The 16,151-nt window shown below is 45.0% G+C and overlaps 1 protein-coding gene across 2 annotated transcripts in view; it reads right to left on the bottom strand.

Moving 5' to 3' along the window:
* PLCB1 (phospholipase C beta 1) overlaps nt 1–14,842 on the bottom strand; it is an 856,639-nt gene extending 841,797 nt beyond the window's left edge. Inside the window, exon 1 of one of the 2 annotated variants that reach the window (XM_019972864.2) lies at nt 14,375–14,842. In XM_019972864.2, coding sequence (XP_019828423.2) covers nt 14,375–14,473 — 99 coding nt within the window. In that variant the 5' untranslated portion in view covers nt 14,474–14,842. The remainder of the gene's footprint in view (nt 1–14,374) is intronic. The other variant, XM_070801935.1, reaches the window with a different exon arrangement.
* Between the last annotated feature and the right edge of the window lie 1,309 nt (nt 14,843–16,151).

Genomic DNA, 16,151 nt, shown 5'->3' with positions numbered 1-16,151 from the left:
TTAACCATTGAAGTATCAGGAAGGTCCTGGCTCAACACTTAATCAGTTAAGATTTAAATCAATGGCTTACATTTTAATCAAGGATTCTGAACCAGGGCAGTTTTGCTCTCCAGGGAAATGCTGGCCATGCCCAGAAACAATCTTGGTTGTTACACTGGCAGTTTTTTACTGGCGTCCAGTAGATAGATGCCAGGGATGCTGCTGAACATCCTACAGTGCACAGGCCAATCTCTTTAACAAATAATCATCTGGCCTCAAATGTAAATAGTGCTGAGGTTGAGAAACTTCACTTAGTGGCTTCACATTGCCTTCATGATAAAATCCTGCAATGGCCTAAGCAGCATATATGCAACCCCTTGCCCTCTCTCCTCATTATCCGAGCCATTGAGCTCCCCATTTGCTTATTCTTCTCTGTCCTTCAAAGTCCCCTGTGCCTTCCCTCCTTGGGATGCTCACCAGTGCTGTTCCTTCGAACTCACACACTTCCATCCTCTTGTTAGCTGAAGAACTACTTATAACTCAGGTCTTTCCCTACACAGAATTTCTCTAGGGACTCCTTCCAAACTTCTTACACTCATTTGTATTTTTGCACTTTTTTCTGTAGTACTTAGCACAAGTAGAGTGACATCCCTTACCTCTATTTGCTGAGCATCTATCTCCCCTAGCAGAATATCAACTCCATGAAGGTGGGAACCAAATCATTTATCATCATCAATCTACAACACTAGCAAAATGTCCAGCTTATAAGAGGCATCAATACACATTTAAAGTAGGAACTCTGAACAAAAGGGTGGATGGAAGGAAACTGCAGAAAAAGAAGCAAGGTCGATTCTGAAAAATATCAGCTGGCAAAATATCACCTGCCAATAGCATTGGCAAGAGAAACCAAAGCAGTGGCAAAGGCAGAACAAGGCTCTGGAGGACAGGTGGGAGGGGAGGAGAGGGCAGGGGGAGCTGCATCTCCCCGCAGAGGAAGGGAGGAGGGGGAGGGCGGCAGCTGAAGAGGAAGGTGGGTGGAGGGCTCTGCTGGAGTCTACGCCTGCATTTGTGGGACTACAAGGCGTATTTCCATGTTCTTAGAAGAGCGTCAGCAGAATCTTTCACAGACACTGTCAAAGGGGAGGATAATTATGAATCCAGGATCCAGAGAAACCAGCAGGCATGGGCCCCCGGACACGGAGAAGGTACGCTGCTTCCCCAGGAACAGAAGAGAAGGCAGGACCATGGAGGTGATCCAAGTACCTTGAACTAGGAGTGGGGAAGGGCATACATCAATGCTATTGTCCTGGTAACTTCCATTCCCTCTATACAGAAGAAACAGTGTAGGTGGAATTTTTAGTATTAATAATATTTTAAAACTATATGTCTTTTACTTGCTATTTTTCTCATTTTGGCGATAAAACTCACATATTCATTTTTCTCCTTGTGAATCATTATCCTGATAGAGAGGATGTTTTCACAACCGTCAGTCTTTTGTTCATCACTCCCAACACTTCTGAGTTTCTTTAAGGGCAATTTTCCTTGCAAAATCTGGGTAAATGTGTATCTTCAGAAAACAGAAGCCACTGGTAACATCCAGAATAAGAGATGTAAATACACTAAGCATCATAATTTTCAACCAATATTGAATCACAATTGAGTGCACACTCAACTTTAAGCTGTATTTAGCCTTCACAGGAAATGCGTGCCTGTGACAGCAATCTACGTGCTGACAGTAAACATTTTGCTTCTGGAACTCACATGGAGAAACCAAAGTTAAGAAGGCTGCAGAGTCCCTCAGACTCCGGGAGATTTCAGAGCAATGGAAGGATAGACCCAGCACCACACGTGACATGGCATGAAGAGGTCTTGGGAGCGTGACTGTCCTCCAAGTCTCCCTAAGACCGCCTGCCTCCCTTCCCAAGAACCCACTGTGAGGGAGGCACACACTAGATGATTCCTTTATTCTACAAATATTCTCTGAGCACCAAGTCAGTGCCAAGCCTCTGCTTTGTCCTAGGGAAAGAAGATGAATAACACAGAAGCCCTGGTCCAGTTAAGGTATCACCACCTCCCTGGAAGTACCTTCCTGTCCTGGCAGCTTATATCCGACCTCTCAGTTGACACCACCTTGAATTCCTGCCTCTTGCCTGGGCTCATGGGGCAACTTCTACACTTCCGTCATGCCCACCTTATCTTCCATCTTCCAAGATCAAAAATTTCTTATAGGAAGCTGTGGGATCAGTCTTAGGGGAATCCAACAAAAGACAGCATTTGCAAGTATGTTCAGAAGAGAAAAAGATGGAAAAGCACATGTAATGAGTCTTGTTAGATACAAAAGTGTCACTTACTAGGTAATGAAAAAATGACCTTTGCTTTAAACACCATTCTTAAATATCTTTCCATAAGCATGTTTTATACTGACTAATGTAGAACATTTGAAGACTAGACTGTCTTTGTGCCTCAAAGCAGCAATGAAGTTTTCCTACATTTCCAAGTCCTATGTTGTATAACAAAAATGGACTTTGTGTGTACATCATAAAAATATTGCAGCTGTTTATGTAGACACTAGCAAAGAGGGATGAGTTTGCAAAGATCTCAGCCTCATTTGTATGAATCCTAAAATCGGGGGATTCTTTGGAAAAGTCAGTGAAGCACTTTCAGCTTGTATTCATTTGAATTCTATTAAAAGCGTTTTGTTACCCAAAGGTTCCTGTTTCAAACCTGTTTGCCACAGTAGACTGGAAAGTGAAGTCGCTGAGTCATGTCTGACTCTTTGCGACCCCAGGTACTGTAAGCCGGCCACACTCCTCTGTCCATGGGATTTTCCAGTTTAGAATACCGGAGTGGGTTGCCATTTCCTTCTCCAGAGACTGGAAGAGGTCCATAATTTAACCTAAGGACCCGACTTTGCCTCTAACTAGTTGTGGGCAACTTGGGCAACTCACCACCCACTAGCCCCAGCTGACATCTACATAAAATAGGAATAGTAACACTTGATCCAGAGAAAGCAATGGCAACCCACTCCAGTACTCTTGCCTGGAAAATCCCATGGGTGGAGGAGCCTGGTAGGCTGCAGTCCATGGGGTTGTGAAGAGTTGGACACGACTGAGCGACTTCACTTTCAGTTTTCACTTTCATGCATTGGAGAAGGAAATGGCAACCCACTCCAGCCTGGAGAATCCCAGGGACAGGGGAGCCTGGTAGGCTGCCGTCTACGGGGTCACACACGACTGAAGCGACTTAGCAGTAGCAGCAACACTTGATCTTTCCCTACCACTTGAGGTGGTCTTGATGACTGAATGGGTATGGCTATAAATAAATAATGGCCTTCCCAATGGCTCAATGGTAAAGAATCCACCTACCAATGCAGGAGACATAAGAAACAAGGGTTCAAACCCTGGGCCGGGAAGATCCCCTGGAGAAAGAAATGGCTGCCCACTCCAGTCCTCTTGCCTGGAGAATCCCACAGACAGAGGAGCCTGGCAGGCTGCAGTCCATGGGGTAACAAAGAGTTGGACACGACTGAGACAACTTAGCATGCATAAATAAATGATAGTGGTTTGTAAATATCAGGGCCTGTTACTAGGACTCACTCTCAACACTGAACCCGAGAGGTAGTATTATAGCAAAACTCATTATACTCAAATGTAATATTGAAGGAGAAAATTACATAGGCTGTGTGGATAGTTATTGCATCTCAGGACTGAAAGTCACGGAATCCTAGAACCGTAAAAGGCCATGTTGGGCAGGTATTAATGAAGGAAACAGAAACCTCTCTGGAAGCTTTGTACACAAAGGAATTTAATCACAGGCACTTGACGGCATCATTAAAAGGACCGGAGAAGTAGACTTCAGGTTGGGTCTCTGTGAATGACCCTGGAATGTGATACACTGACCCTGGAGTGGAACCGCTGCCTCCACTCCATTCAGAAAGGTGAGCAATCAAGACGAAACTCCTGAAGTCACACACACAGCAGCTTAGCTGGACAAAGGAAGAGTAATCCGAGAACAGGGAGCAGCCATGATGGCCACCACCTCTCTGCAATCAGACTCAGGGAAAGGACACAGAAGACAGCACTTCTTCCTGCAACAACCCACGTGTCTGCAGAAACAACTCAGAGACGGCAGAGAAGGGGCCTCCTTCACAGATCAGCCTTCCACAGCCCATACAAGTGCATCTCATACTAGTGGGGCTGAATTTACAGCCAAAATAGTAGATGCTTCCAGGAAGTCCAGTAAATATGGCTTTAGATTCCCAGACTCTATATTATAAAAAGTCCCACAAAGAGGATGAGGGGATGGATGCTAAGTGACATTCAACCAAACAGCACACTTGACAGAGAATCCTAGTCAGCCTCCTTCATCATTTTTTAATCGACTGGACCACTTGCTGACTGGCTCTGGGATCTTTCTTTTTCAGCTTATTTGGCCTCTTCTACAAAACAAATCAAATTAACTTTCCTTTACCTATTTTATAAACAAGTTTCAAAGAAAAATTGATTTTTAACAGCGAAAAAGATTTTTTGCTGAAAATAGATTTTCTTAATCTATGTATCAATGTTATATATTAATAGCCACCATGACTAGTTTAGATAAAAGCACTTTGCTAACTTTTGTTCTCCTTGAACTTGTTTATAAAACTTCACTGTGATGAAAAGAAAAAAAAAAAGAGCAAATATTGTGAAGTAAAAACGTCCTTGCTCAAGAGGGAGGGGATATATGTATATTTGATTCACGTCATTATATAGCAAAAACACATATTGTAAAGCACTTATATTCCTATTTAAAAATAACAGTAAAGAAAAGCATACTTGGAATTGGGCTTCTCAGGTGGTGCTAGTGGTAAAGAACCCGCCTGCCAATGCAGGAGACACAGGTTCAATCCTGATCAGGAAGATCCCCTGGAGGAGGAAATGGCAATCCACTCCAGTATTCTTGTCTGGAGAATCCCATGGACAGAGGAGCCTGCCAAGCTATAGTCCATAGGATCACAAAGAGTCAGACACAACTAAAGTGACTTAACACACACACACACACACATTTGGAATTAAGAAGGAAAAAAAAAAAGAATCCTTGAAAACCATATGTAGGATGCTTTTAATTGCCCTTTAACACTAAATTTTTCAAAATTTTATATAATAATGTTTCTCCATTGATAATAATTTTGTTTCTTGATAAATGCATATAGATTTAATCAACATCAATTATATTTCAGCATTTTTCAGAAAAAAAAACAAAAACAAAATAAAAGTTTCCCCAAATTGAAAATAATATGTGAAGAAAATAATAAAATCAAATCTCAGAGCACAAAGTGGTCAGAGGGGAACCTGAAGAATTCTCCAAGAGTCTAGCTTTCTTTATATTCTATTTCATTTACTTTTTTTTTTTAATTACAGAAATCGATGGCATCCTCAGGGTCTCATGTGTAAATCTCAGAAACACGTCCTAGTTCCTTACCTTAGCGCAATACAGGGGCACTGGCTCTGATTGTGGGGTCTGATAAGGAATAGATGGGGAAAGGGGAGCATTATGAAATCTATCTGAGCAGATGGAATTTACAATAGGATCCAAAGCCTGAATAGACCTTCTATTAGCTCCAGTAACAGGAAAACTAAGGCCTTCAGTTACAAAAGATTTGTCATTTAGGTGGAGACCCAGAGTGTTAGTTAACAATTCACAATCAATCCCATTCCATTTTCTACCAGCACTCCTTGTTCATGATAAAGTTAAATGATCCTGATAAGAAACACCTAACCATAGATAACGAAGCTTGATATAAAAAAAGCAAACTGTTCCTGGCCCATTTAAACAGTCATTGCAGGTAAACATCATTTGAAGGTATTTACTGATAGGATAAAACTTTCCTGGGAAGGATTGGAGATACGCTAATAGCCAGGGTAAATTATCCTAATGTGCCACAGATGGGAATATCAGGTCAGGGAAGATAAGAGAAAAACTACTAGAGAAAAACACATTCCAGAAACAGCACTCTACTACTATGCTTTGCTATGCCAATAAAAACCTGTAGGCATTATATTTCTTTGCTCAATTACCAGAGTTTTGTTTAACTGTTTTCTCCAGGGGGCATTTACCTGCTTCACTTCCCAGACTTTAGGACAGATAGATAAGGATCTAATCAAGGTCCATCTAAACCCAGGATAAGTCATTTTTGTTATTGCTGAAGAAGGTCCTAAAGCAGTAATAAAAGTGCTTTAGGTTTTTGTTTTCATTGAAAATAAAAAGAAAATAGCTTTCTTAGATCAAAGGGAAGCAACAGCAACCTATAGAGCTATAAGTCAGAGGAGTGGGTATAGGGGGCTGGAAGGCAGCACTCAGGACCTCGTAGGTGAGGGCTGGCAAAGCAGTTTATCTCGATCTGGTGCTGATCACAGCATTCATTTGGTGAAAACTGATCCAGCTGGACACAAGGTTTGCAAGTTTAACTTCATGAATGTTACACTCTGATCAACAGCTTGAAATAGGTTTATTGGTTCACTATGGAAAAGTGATATTCTTACACTTAAGGCTGCAGTAATCACTGTCAATGAGAAAGTCACAAAAGCTCTTTGGAAATGAAAAGCGGACGTATCTGAGCATATTTAAGTTGAGAGGGCTTCCCTTGTGGTTCAGCTGGTAAAGGATCTGCCCACGATGTGGGAGACCTGGACTTGACCCCTGGGTTGGGAAGATTCCCTGGAGAAGGGAAAGGCTGTCCACTCCAGTGTTCTGGCCTGGAGAGTTTTCCTGGAGACCCCATGGACTTTTCATGGGGTCGCAAAGAGTCGGACACAACTGAGCAACTTTCCCTGAGAGGGCACCTGCCAGCCCTCTGGGGCTACCTTTGGATCCACAATCTGCCGACCAGCACTGTTTCTCCCTTTCTCTCAGGCAGCTCGCTCCAAGTGAATGCTGCTGACTTCCCACCTCAGAAACCTTCCCATCTCCTTCCTCATTAATATCGTCAGTATCATCTTGTCACCGCTTTGGAAACTGCAAACTTCAGATTCTACATAATCCGAAAGTTCTAACTGAGCTTTTGTGTAGGATGTTGGGAAAAGCACGATATACTACTAAGGTTTTTTATTATCATTACCTGTTTTAGCTGTGGGTTTTCTGGTGCAGAGGGCAGAGTGGTGTAGAAAGGAGAGGGCGTTACTTGCTTCAGTTCTTCAGCCTTTTTCCCAAACAATGTACCCAGTCTAGCAATTATGACTTTCCAATGTCAGATTACTCTTGTGACATACAATGTACAATGCGAGATTTACATGTATCTATTAATATATAACTTTTTCTTGCTAAATCACAAGAATATTGTTCACTGTTTCCTCCCCTTTCCAGGCATCAAACCTGTGTACTTATTCTGTGTGTGGGTGTGGGGGGGTATATATTAAGGTTTTTAAGTAGAAATAAAAATTTAGAACACTTTGGAAATTGACTTGCTTTAAAGAGATAGAGTGCTGATTTTTATATATTTTTTATACATTTATATATTTCTCTGAAATACATTTTTTAAAAGGGTAAAAAAATGGATTTTTTTTCCTTTTCAAATTATAAAGCATGAGAATCAAAATATACATTAAAGGAAATGGCAGGAAGGTCTAGCTCCTCCCACTTGGATTATAAAACTGTCATCCAACACATACTGACCACCTTGATAGAGTTCACGGCCCTCTGATTATTGGGAGACCATCACTCTTCCCAGGTGGCACTAGTGGTAAAGAACTTGCCTGCCAATGCAGCAGACACCAGAGACGTGGGTTCGACCCCTGGGTTGGGAAGATCCCTGAAGAAGGACATGGCAACCCATTCCAGTATTCTTGCCTGGAGAATTCCATGGACAGAGAAGCCTGGAGGGCTACAGTCAGGGTCACAAAGTCAGACACAACTGAAGTGACTTAGTAGGTATGCATCACTTTAAAAAGATGGTTTAAGAACGTACTATATAGCACAGGTAACTGTACTCAAAGCTTTGTGGTGACCTAAATGAGAAGGAAATCAAAAAAGGAGGGGTAATCATTGAGAAAGTCCCTGATGCTGGGAAAGATCGAGGGGAGAAGAGGGTTTCAGAGGACGAGATGGCTGGACGGCATCACCAATGCAATGACCATGAACTTGGGCAAAGTCCAAGAGATGTTGAGGGACAGGGAGGCCTGATGTGCTGCAGTCCACAGGGTCACAAAGAGTTGGACACAACTGGGTGACTGAACAACAACAACAACATATGTAAACATAAAGCTGATTCACTTTGCTGTACAGCAGTAAAAACACAAAATTATAAAGCAACTATATTCCAATAAAAATTAATAAAAAATAAAATAAAGATTAAAACATACTTTATTGAGTGTTGTGTGTCAGGCACCACACAGAGCAAGGCATGTACCTTTGCTCTTTTAATGGTACCAGCTACTCTGTGCAGCAGGAGATACTACAAGCCTCACCTTACACATGAGGAAAATGAAGTTGCAATGCATCAAGCTATTCATCCACAACTGAGCTCTGAATTTGGAGGGTGAGAGTAGAGAAAAGGAAACAATCAAATGAGCAGCCCTCCATGCTCCAAAGTTTGTGGAACAAAGACACAGATCTTTAAGAGGAAGAATGGGCAAACTTAGAAAACAGATTTTCAATGACCCATTAGAAAGCATAATGGTGCACTCAAAAATGATGAGTTTGGGGCAAATCCAGGACTGGGAAACCTTTGTCTTTTCCTCCACATCCTGTCCAACATGGAGAAATGAGAGGGGTCAAGCTCATAATCTCCCAAATTCCCTAGCTGTGATGGGGAAAGTAACTCATATCTCACAGACCTCTCTCAAATGCCCAGTCCTGTACACACACCTCCTACCACCAGAGTCTGATCAGATACAAATGCAAAATAAAAGCAAGGTACATCCTTTCAAAACACTGATGAAACAAGTCGCCACCGTAGGTTAGTTCCTTATCTACTGGCCAAGCTCTGGACAGCAAGGCCTGGCCTTGATGTTCAACTAAATATACCTATACACCATTATTCGTTGTTCAGCTGAGCTATTTAAAATCCTAAAAGGTGATGCTGTTAAAGTGCTGCATTCAATATGCCAGCATTTTGGAAAATGCTGCATTTGGAAAAATCAGCTGTGGTCTCAGGACTGGAATGGGTCAGTTTTCATTCCAATCCCAAAGAAGAGCAATGCCAAAGAATGTTCAAACTACTGCACAATTGCACTCATTTTGCATGCTAGCAAAGTAATTCTCAAAATCCTTCAAGTTAGGCTTCAACAGTATATGAGCTTAGAACTTCCAAATGTACAAGCTGGATTTTTAAAAGGCAAAAGAACCAGAGATCAAATTCCCAACATCCGCTGGATTATAGAGAAAGCAAGAGAATTCCAGAAAAACATCTACTTCTGCTTCACTGACTATGCTGAAGCCTTTGACAGTATAGATCACATAAAACTGAGGAAAATTCTTTAAGAGATGGGAATACCAGATCACCTTCCCTGCCTCCTGAGAAACCTGCATGCGGGTCAAGAAGCAACAGTTACAACCGGACATGGAACAACAAACTGGTTCAAAATTGGGAAAGGAGTACGTCAAGACCGTATACTGTCACCCTACTTATTCACCTTATATGCAGAGTATATTGTGTGAAGTGCCAGGCTGGATGAATCACAAGTTGGAATAAAGATTGCCAGAAGAAAAATCAACAACCTCATATGCAGATGATACCACCCTAATGGCAGAAAGTGAAGAGGCACTGAAAAGCCTCTTGATGAAAGTGAAAGAGGGGAGTGGAAAACAGTGGCCTAAAATTCAACATTCAAAAAGTAAGATCATGGCATCTGGTCCCACCATTTCATGGCAAACAGGGAAAAAATGGAAACAGTGAAAGACTTTATTTTCTTGGGCTCCAAAATGACTGTGGATGGTGACTGCAGCCATGAAATTAAGATGCTTGCTCTTGGAAGAAAAGTTATGACAAACCTAGACAGTGACATCACTTTGCTGACAAAGGTCCACATATCCAAAGCTCTGGTTTTTCCAGTGGTCATGTATGAATGTGAGAGTTGAACTATAGAGAGAGCTGAGCGCCAAAGAATTGATGCTTCTGAACTATAGTGTTGGAGAAGACTCTTGAGAGTTCCTTGGACTGCAAGGCGATCCAACCAGTCCATCCTAAAGGAAGTTAGTCCTGAATATTCATCAGAAGGACTGATGCTGAAGCTGAAACTGCAATACTATGGCCACCTGATGCAAAGAACTGACTCATTTGAAAAGACCCTGATGCTGGGAAAGATTGAAGGCAGGAGGAGAAGGGGACAACAGAGGATGAGATGGTTGGATGGCATCACTGGCTCAACGGATATGAGTTTGAATAAGCTCTGGGAGTTGGTGGTGGACAGGGAGGCTTGGAGTGCTGCAGTCCATGGGGTCACAAAGAGTCAGCCATGACTGAGCGACTGAACTGAAATGAACCGATTCATTGGAAGGACTGATGCTGAAGCTGAAGCTCCAATACTTTGGCCATCTGATGTGAAGAGCCAACTCATTAGAAAAGACCCTGATTGAAGGCAGGTGGAGAAGGGGATGACAGAGGATGAGATGGCTGGATGGTATCACCGACTCAATGGACATGAGTTTGAGCGAGCTCTAGGAGTTGATGATGAACAGGGAAGCCTGGTGTGCTGCAGTCCATGTGGTCACAAAGAGTCGAACACGACTTAGAGACTGAACAAGAACAGTTGTTCAAACATGGAAATATTTCCATTTGTCCCTGGAGACACCGGGGACCCCCAGGCCTTCCCATGATTGGGCAAAAGAAAGGTTAATATCTGGACTTAATGGAACAGGATCTCTCCAGGACCCCGTTCCAGCTTCACCCCCACTTTCTGTCTTCTGTGATTGGTTAACTCCAGTGTCAAAGCTTTAAACTACCACCCTTAAGAGTGTCCACAGCCTCACCATGACATTGGTAGGTAGCCAACAGACTATGTGGGCACTGCACCCTCTGGGTGACATCTTCTGTTCTATATGGGGGTCAGGACAGCAGGACTGGCGACTACGGTGCTTTAGCCACTCAAGGAACAAGGGAGAGTCTCTTCACAATTCTAAACAGTCCCAAATGCATCATTTCCAAATGTACCATTAAACTTTCTAATGGGTTATTGAAAATCTGTTCTGAGTTGCCCATCCTCACTCTTAAAGATCAAAGAGGGTTTACAATTTTTAAGTGAGGTCAGATATTTGAGGTATTTTAAATTATTTCCAGAATTTACTTTTCTTCATTAGCAGATGGGGCACACCCTTGGGGCAAGGGGGCAGCAGGTATTTCCCAAAGTCAGATCCAAAAGGAAAAACACAGCAGCCTCCCCTGCTCAAAGGCAGGAAGTCAGACTAGACAGCCTCTCAAAACGCTTCTCTGCTTCCTTTCCTTTTCTAACACTCCCACTAGAAGCAGATGAAAATGCTGAAAACGTTTCATTGACTGTAAGAAATTCAAAAGAAATGCATGAATGTGAGTTAAGTCAACCTGGGCATCAGAGACCGTTCCTAAAATATCCCAGAAGATCTAAAAAGATTATCCATGATTATGTTACTGAGGTTGTTCTACCTCCTAGGTAGGCAGAAAGGTAACAGTTGGAAGAATTCTCAAAATGCAAACAGAGATAAAATGAAATCAACAAACCAGTGGAAATATATGCAAGCCAACAAGATTATGCTCTCTACCATACTTTCCAAGTTTCGGTTTTTTTTTTTTTGTCCCCACAAATCTTATCTCAGTGGTTTAAAAGTGTGGTTCCCCAAACCAGTAGCACCAGATCTCAAGATCTGGTGAGAAATGATCCTATTCTCAAGATCCTATGAGAAATGCAGATTCCCAGACTCACTTCAGACCTTCTGAATCAGAAATTGAGGCTGGGTCCCAGTTGTCTGAATCCTATAAAGCTCCACAGATATTTCTTAAGTATGCTCAAGTGTGAGAAGTACACTATCAGCTACTGCCAACTTTCAGAAGAAACAGGAAATGTAGCATTCTCAGACTGTGCAAAACACACCGAAGATTCAGAGAGGTTAAGTGACTAAGCTAAAGTCACACAGCTGACTGGTAAAAGAATCAGAAGGTACTCATGGACTGAAAAATCTAGTTCTCCATCATCTTCAACACACAGTTTCACGAATATACAATATAATTAGCCAGATAATCAAAACTGGTTTGATCCCAGAAGAACAAATATGAACTGGGAAGAGGAGAGGGTGACACTAGGGAAGAAAAAAACCATCCTAAGAAAGTCTGGGTTCTCTCACTCCACAGATCACCATGGAGACCAAGAAGACCAAACAAGGAACTTGAATTGCATTCTAGATAACTTGACTCCTGCGTGCAGCCTGGGTTCTCACCTTTGAAAAATCTGAGATTCCACCGGCTCTCTCCTTAGTCCCCACAGTCCTCCTACAGGGCTGTCCCAGAAACTCACTGTTCAATGCTCAGAGGGAGCCCTTCTTAGCGTCTGCAGGCGGCATTCAACTAGCAGGCTCTCCAACACTCTCCCTGCATCCCTCATACTCTCTATATCACTGGTCCTCTAGAAAACATTTTTTCTCCTTCACCTAGGCTATAAGGTCTGCTATAAGGTCAGCAGAAGGGTTACCGCTTTCTGTATCACGCCAGGCTCTAGTACAGGGCCTGGCATTAGTAGGTAAGAAAGAAATACGTGTTACATAAATGCACATAATAAAAATTATCTACCTGGATATATCAAAATGTGTTTCTAGGGAAGACCGTCACTTCCAGTGACAGTCATATTTTCTTCCAAACAAGACATTCTGGATCATTACTTAAAAGGAATTTAAAAACATGGCTGTGAATAAATCCAGAGCTTATACTGGAATATCCTTCTCTATCCTGCAAAGTCTCTCTCTCTCTTTTCCTTCTACTCTTCATTCTTTTTCTCACTAAATCCATCATCACATCATCTCTCTATCTAAGGATCTCCAGAAAAGCAAGACTGTTTTATTTGTTGTTTAACTGCATTGTCTTTGTTTCTCCTTGACACAAATAAAGCCTTTCATCTGTGGCTGAATTTATTGTTTAGATTCTACTATATTCCATTTATACAAAACATCCAGTCATTAGACTAGGACAGAGGAGAAAGGTGTAAAGTCCATAGTAAAAGGTTGCCTACAGCATTTAATAATTGGTATGAGCTTTCAGGAAAGCTGTGGACTCAGCCTCTTAAGTCCCGTTGGCACTTCCAAATGGATAAAATACAGACACAGACCAGCTCTGCTAAGTAACTGGATTCTCTACCTGGAATATTTAAATTGTTTTCAGACACTGGAAAATGTCTTAAGGAGATTAAAGAAAAATACTCTGGAGAATAACAGACTATAATTTACTAGGTGGAAAATCTTTTCAACAAGAAAAGATTCTCCTATAATTTCTCCTGTTTAAGAGATGCCTTAGTCATTTGGACCTAACTATCCTCTGATCCAGCGGCTCAAGGATCTAAGGACTGACACCTTAAATGACACCCAAGACATAAATTCAGAACTTATTGTTCTCCATCTGAAGATCCCCATGTATACAACAAAATTATTAATTTAAATGTTTGAAAGCAATGGGGGGATTCATTTTAAGTCCTAGGGTCCAGGGTCACTGGAGATCCGGGCTGGGCTTTTGCCCGTCCTGGCAAAAGATAAAGGTAAATCGAAGGAATGTCTCGTGTTCTATGTCTATTTCGAACTGAAGACTCAGCCAGCTCAGTTCTCAGAAACTCGCATTCCCATAGCCTGCAGGCCCAGCGCGCCCCGCTGACCCCTCAGTGACTTCCTGTGCCCTCCCCCGGTGCGTCCTCCCGACCCTTCTCTGGGCCCTTCCCTGCGGAGCCCAGAGCTGAAGTTTGGCATCACCAGCCACCTGTCGGCTGGGCCGCCGTGTCCTCTTGCCTCTGCCGCGTGGGCACCCAGAAAAGCGCTAAGAGGTGAGCCACCACTCAACAGTTCGGACTCCGAGGCAGCTCCTTCTCCAAAGGGGCCAAAGGAGGTGCCGGTCGGGGGCGGGGTGTGCATCTGCCTGCGGAGAAGGGCGCTACTTGTCCACATCCCAGCGATTTCCAGCGGGTGCCAACTTCACCCTCCCCACTTTCCAAACTCTCAGGACCAGTCACCGGCAACACCGGCCCCTCCTGCGCTTCTGCTCCACTGGCCCCAAGATCCCAGACCCTCACGGGGCGCCGGTCAGACCCAGCCCGGACGCCCACTGCCGACCTAAGGGCCCAGGAGCGTGTGCCCAGCGCCGCCGTCGCGCGCCCCGAGGCCCCGCGCCCGCCCGGGCGCCCGTTGCGTAACTCGCCCCCGCCCCGCCCCCGCGAGCCGCCCGCCGCCCGCGCCCCCGCCGGCCGCCCCCACTTACATCCTCCCACTTGACGAATTTGGTGCCCTTCTTGAGGCTGTCGGACACGCACACCGGCTTGAGTTGCAGCGCGTGCACTCCAGGCTGTGCCCCGGCCATCAGGGCTCATCGGGGCTCCGGGCGACCCGGGCGCGCGCGGCAGGGACGGGGCGCGGGGCGCGGGCTCCTGCCCGGCTCCGGGGGCGCTCGCCTCCGCTCCGCGCCGGCCTCCCCGGCCTCCCGGCCTCCGCACCGCCTCCCGCGAGACTCAGCAGCCGGGGCGCGCGGGGGCGAGGCGCCCGGCCATGCCCGGGCGGGACGCGGGATGTGGAGCCTCGGAGGGCGGAGAGCCGCCGAGCGGCAGCCCGGGCTGCCAGCCGCCGCCGGGAACGGCTCCTCGGCCCCCGCCGGGTACGGCTCCTGGGCCCCCGCCGCCTCCCGGCGCCGCGCTCAGCACATCCTCCCGACTCGGAGGGAGCGCGCGAGTGACACACGCCCGGCGCCCCCCCGCCCGGCTCCTTCCCCTGCCGCCTCCCGCCCCCTTTCCCCGCCGCCGCGCTCGCTCCGTCCCTCCTTCCCCTGGCGGCTTCCAGCCCAACTTTGCGCGCTGGGTCAGGCGCCGGGAAGCGTGGACGCAGCGGCACCTCCCGGCGCCCGGGCCCCACTGCAGCCGACGCCTGCGCCGCCGCCCTCTGAGCATGCCCGGTGCCCGGTGGCGCGGTGCCCGCGCTGCCGGGGGTCAGGGGGCCCGGGTTCCCGGGGGCTGGCTGAGGAGCGGGCGCCAGAGCCCGGGGTGCTTCTGGGTCCAAACGGGGTGGAAAATGGAACCGTGGGGAGGGAACGGAGAGGCAACCCGCAGCGTTCCTCTCGAGCTGGAGCGCTCCAGCGCTGACCACACACCAGCTCTTTGGAAGAGACAATTATTATTTATTGGTAGAGAAGGGAGCAGTTGAGAGGCTTGGAGTGAGAGCTCTTTGGGGAAAGCTCGCTGCGCCTGAGAGTTTGCAGCGCCCTAGTCTTGAAGCCCCAGCACCCGGTTGTTGTGCTTCTAAGAAAGCAAGCCCTTTCTACGAGAAACAATGGTTTTATTTCCCAGGATGACAGAAGGCCCCCGAGTGAGTGTGTGTGTGGGGTGTGTGTGTGTGTGTGTCCGTGTGAGACAGCGGAGGAAAGAAAGGTGTCTTACAAATAGAAACTTGCTCATTTAGGAACACAGGGGTAAAGATGCTTTTTGCACTCATTCAACAAACATTGCTTATTTCTTTTAAAACAAAGAAAGAGATACCCCCTTCAGAACAGATCAGATTTAAAAGACATGTAATACCAGTGGTTTAGAGGGTGAGGAGCAACTGGAGATTTCATCCATTGCTACAGAGAATATAAAATGGTAAATCCACTTGGAAAAACAGTTTCTTATGAAGTTAAACATTTACTTATCACAAAACCCAGAAGTTCCACTTCTAGGCATTTGCCCATGATAAATGAAAATGTATCTTCACACAGACTTGTTCAGTAATGCTCATAGCTAGCTTTCTTCATCATACCCTAGAACTGGAAATCACAAATGTCAGTCAACAAGTAAATGGATAAACACAATGTGGTATGTCTAACTATGGAATAATATTCAGTAATTAAAAAAAAAAAAAAGGAATGGGCATACAACCACACAGACAAATCACATAGACTCTAAGCCTAGTGAGAGAAGCTGGACACAGTAGTCTACATACAGTACAATTCTATTTGAGGGATTCCAGAACAGGCAGTCTCTGTGTTGACTCCTGTGGCCAGGAGTGGGCAG

Source organism: Bos indicus, chromosome 13 (assembly GCF_029378745.1).
Source record: "Bos indicus isolate NIAB-ARS_2022 breed Sahiwal x Tharparkar chromosome 13, NIAB-ARS_B.indTharparkar_mat_pri_1.0, whole genome shotgun sequence".
NCBI classification, from domain to species: Eukaryota; Metazoa; Chordata; class Mammalia; order Artiodactyla; family Bovidae; genus Bos; species Bos indicus.
The sequence above is the reverse complement of the archived record's forward strand: the minus strand, read 5'-3'. Positions and strand labels throughout refer to the sequence as shown.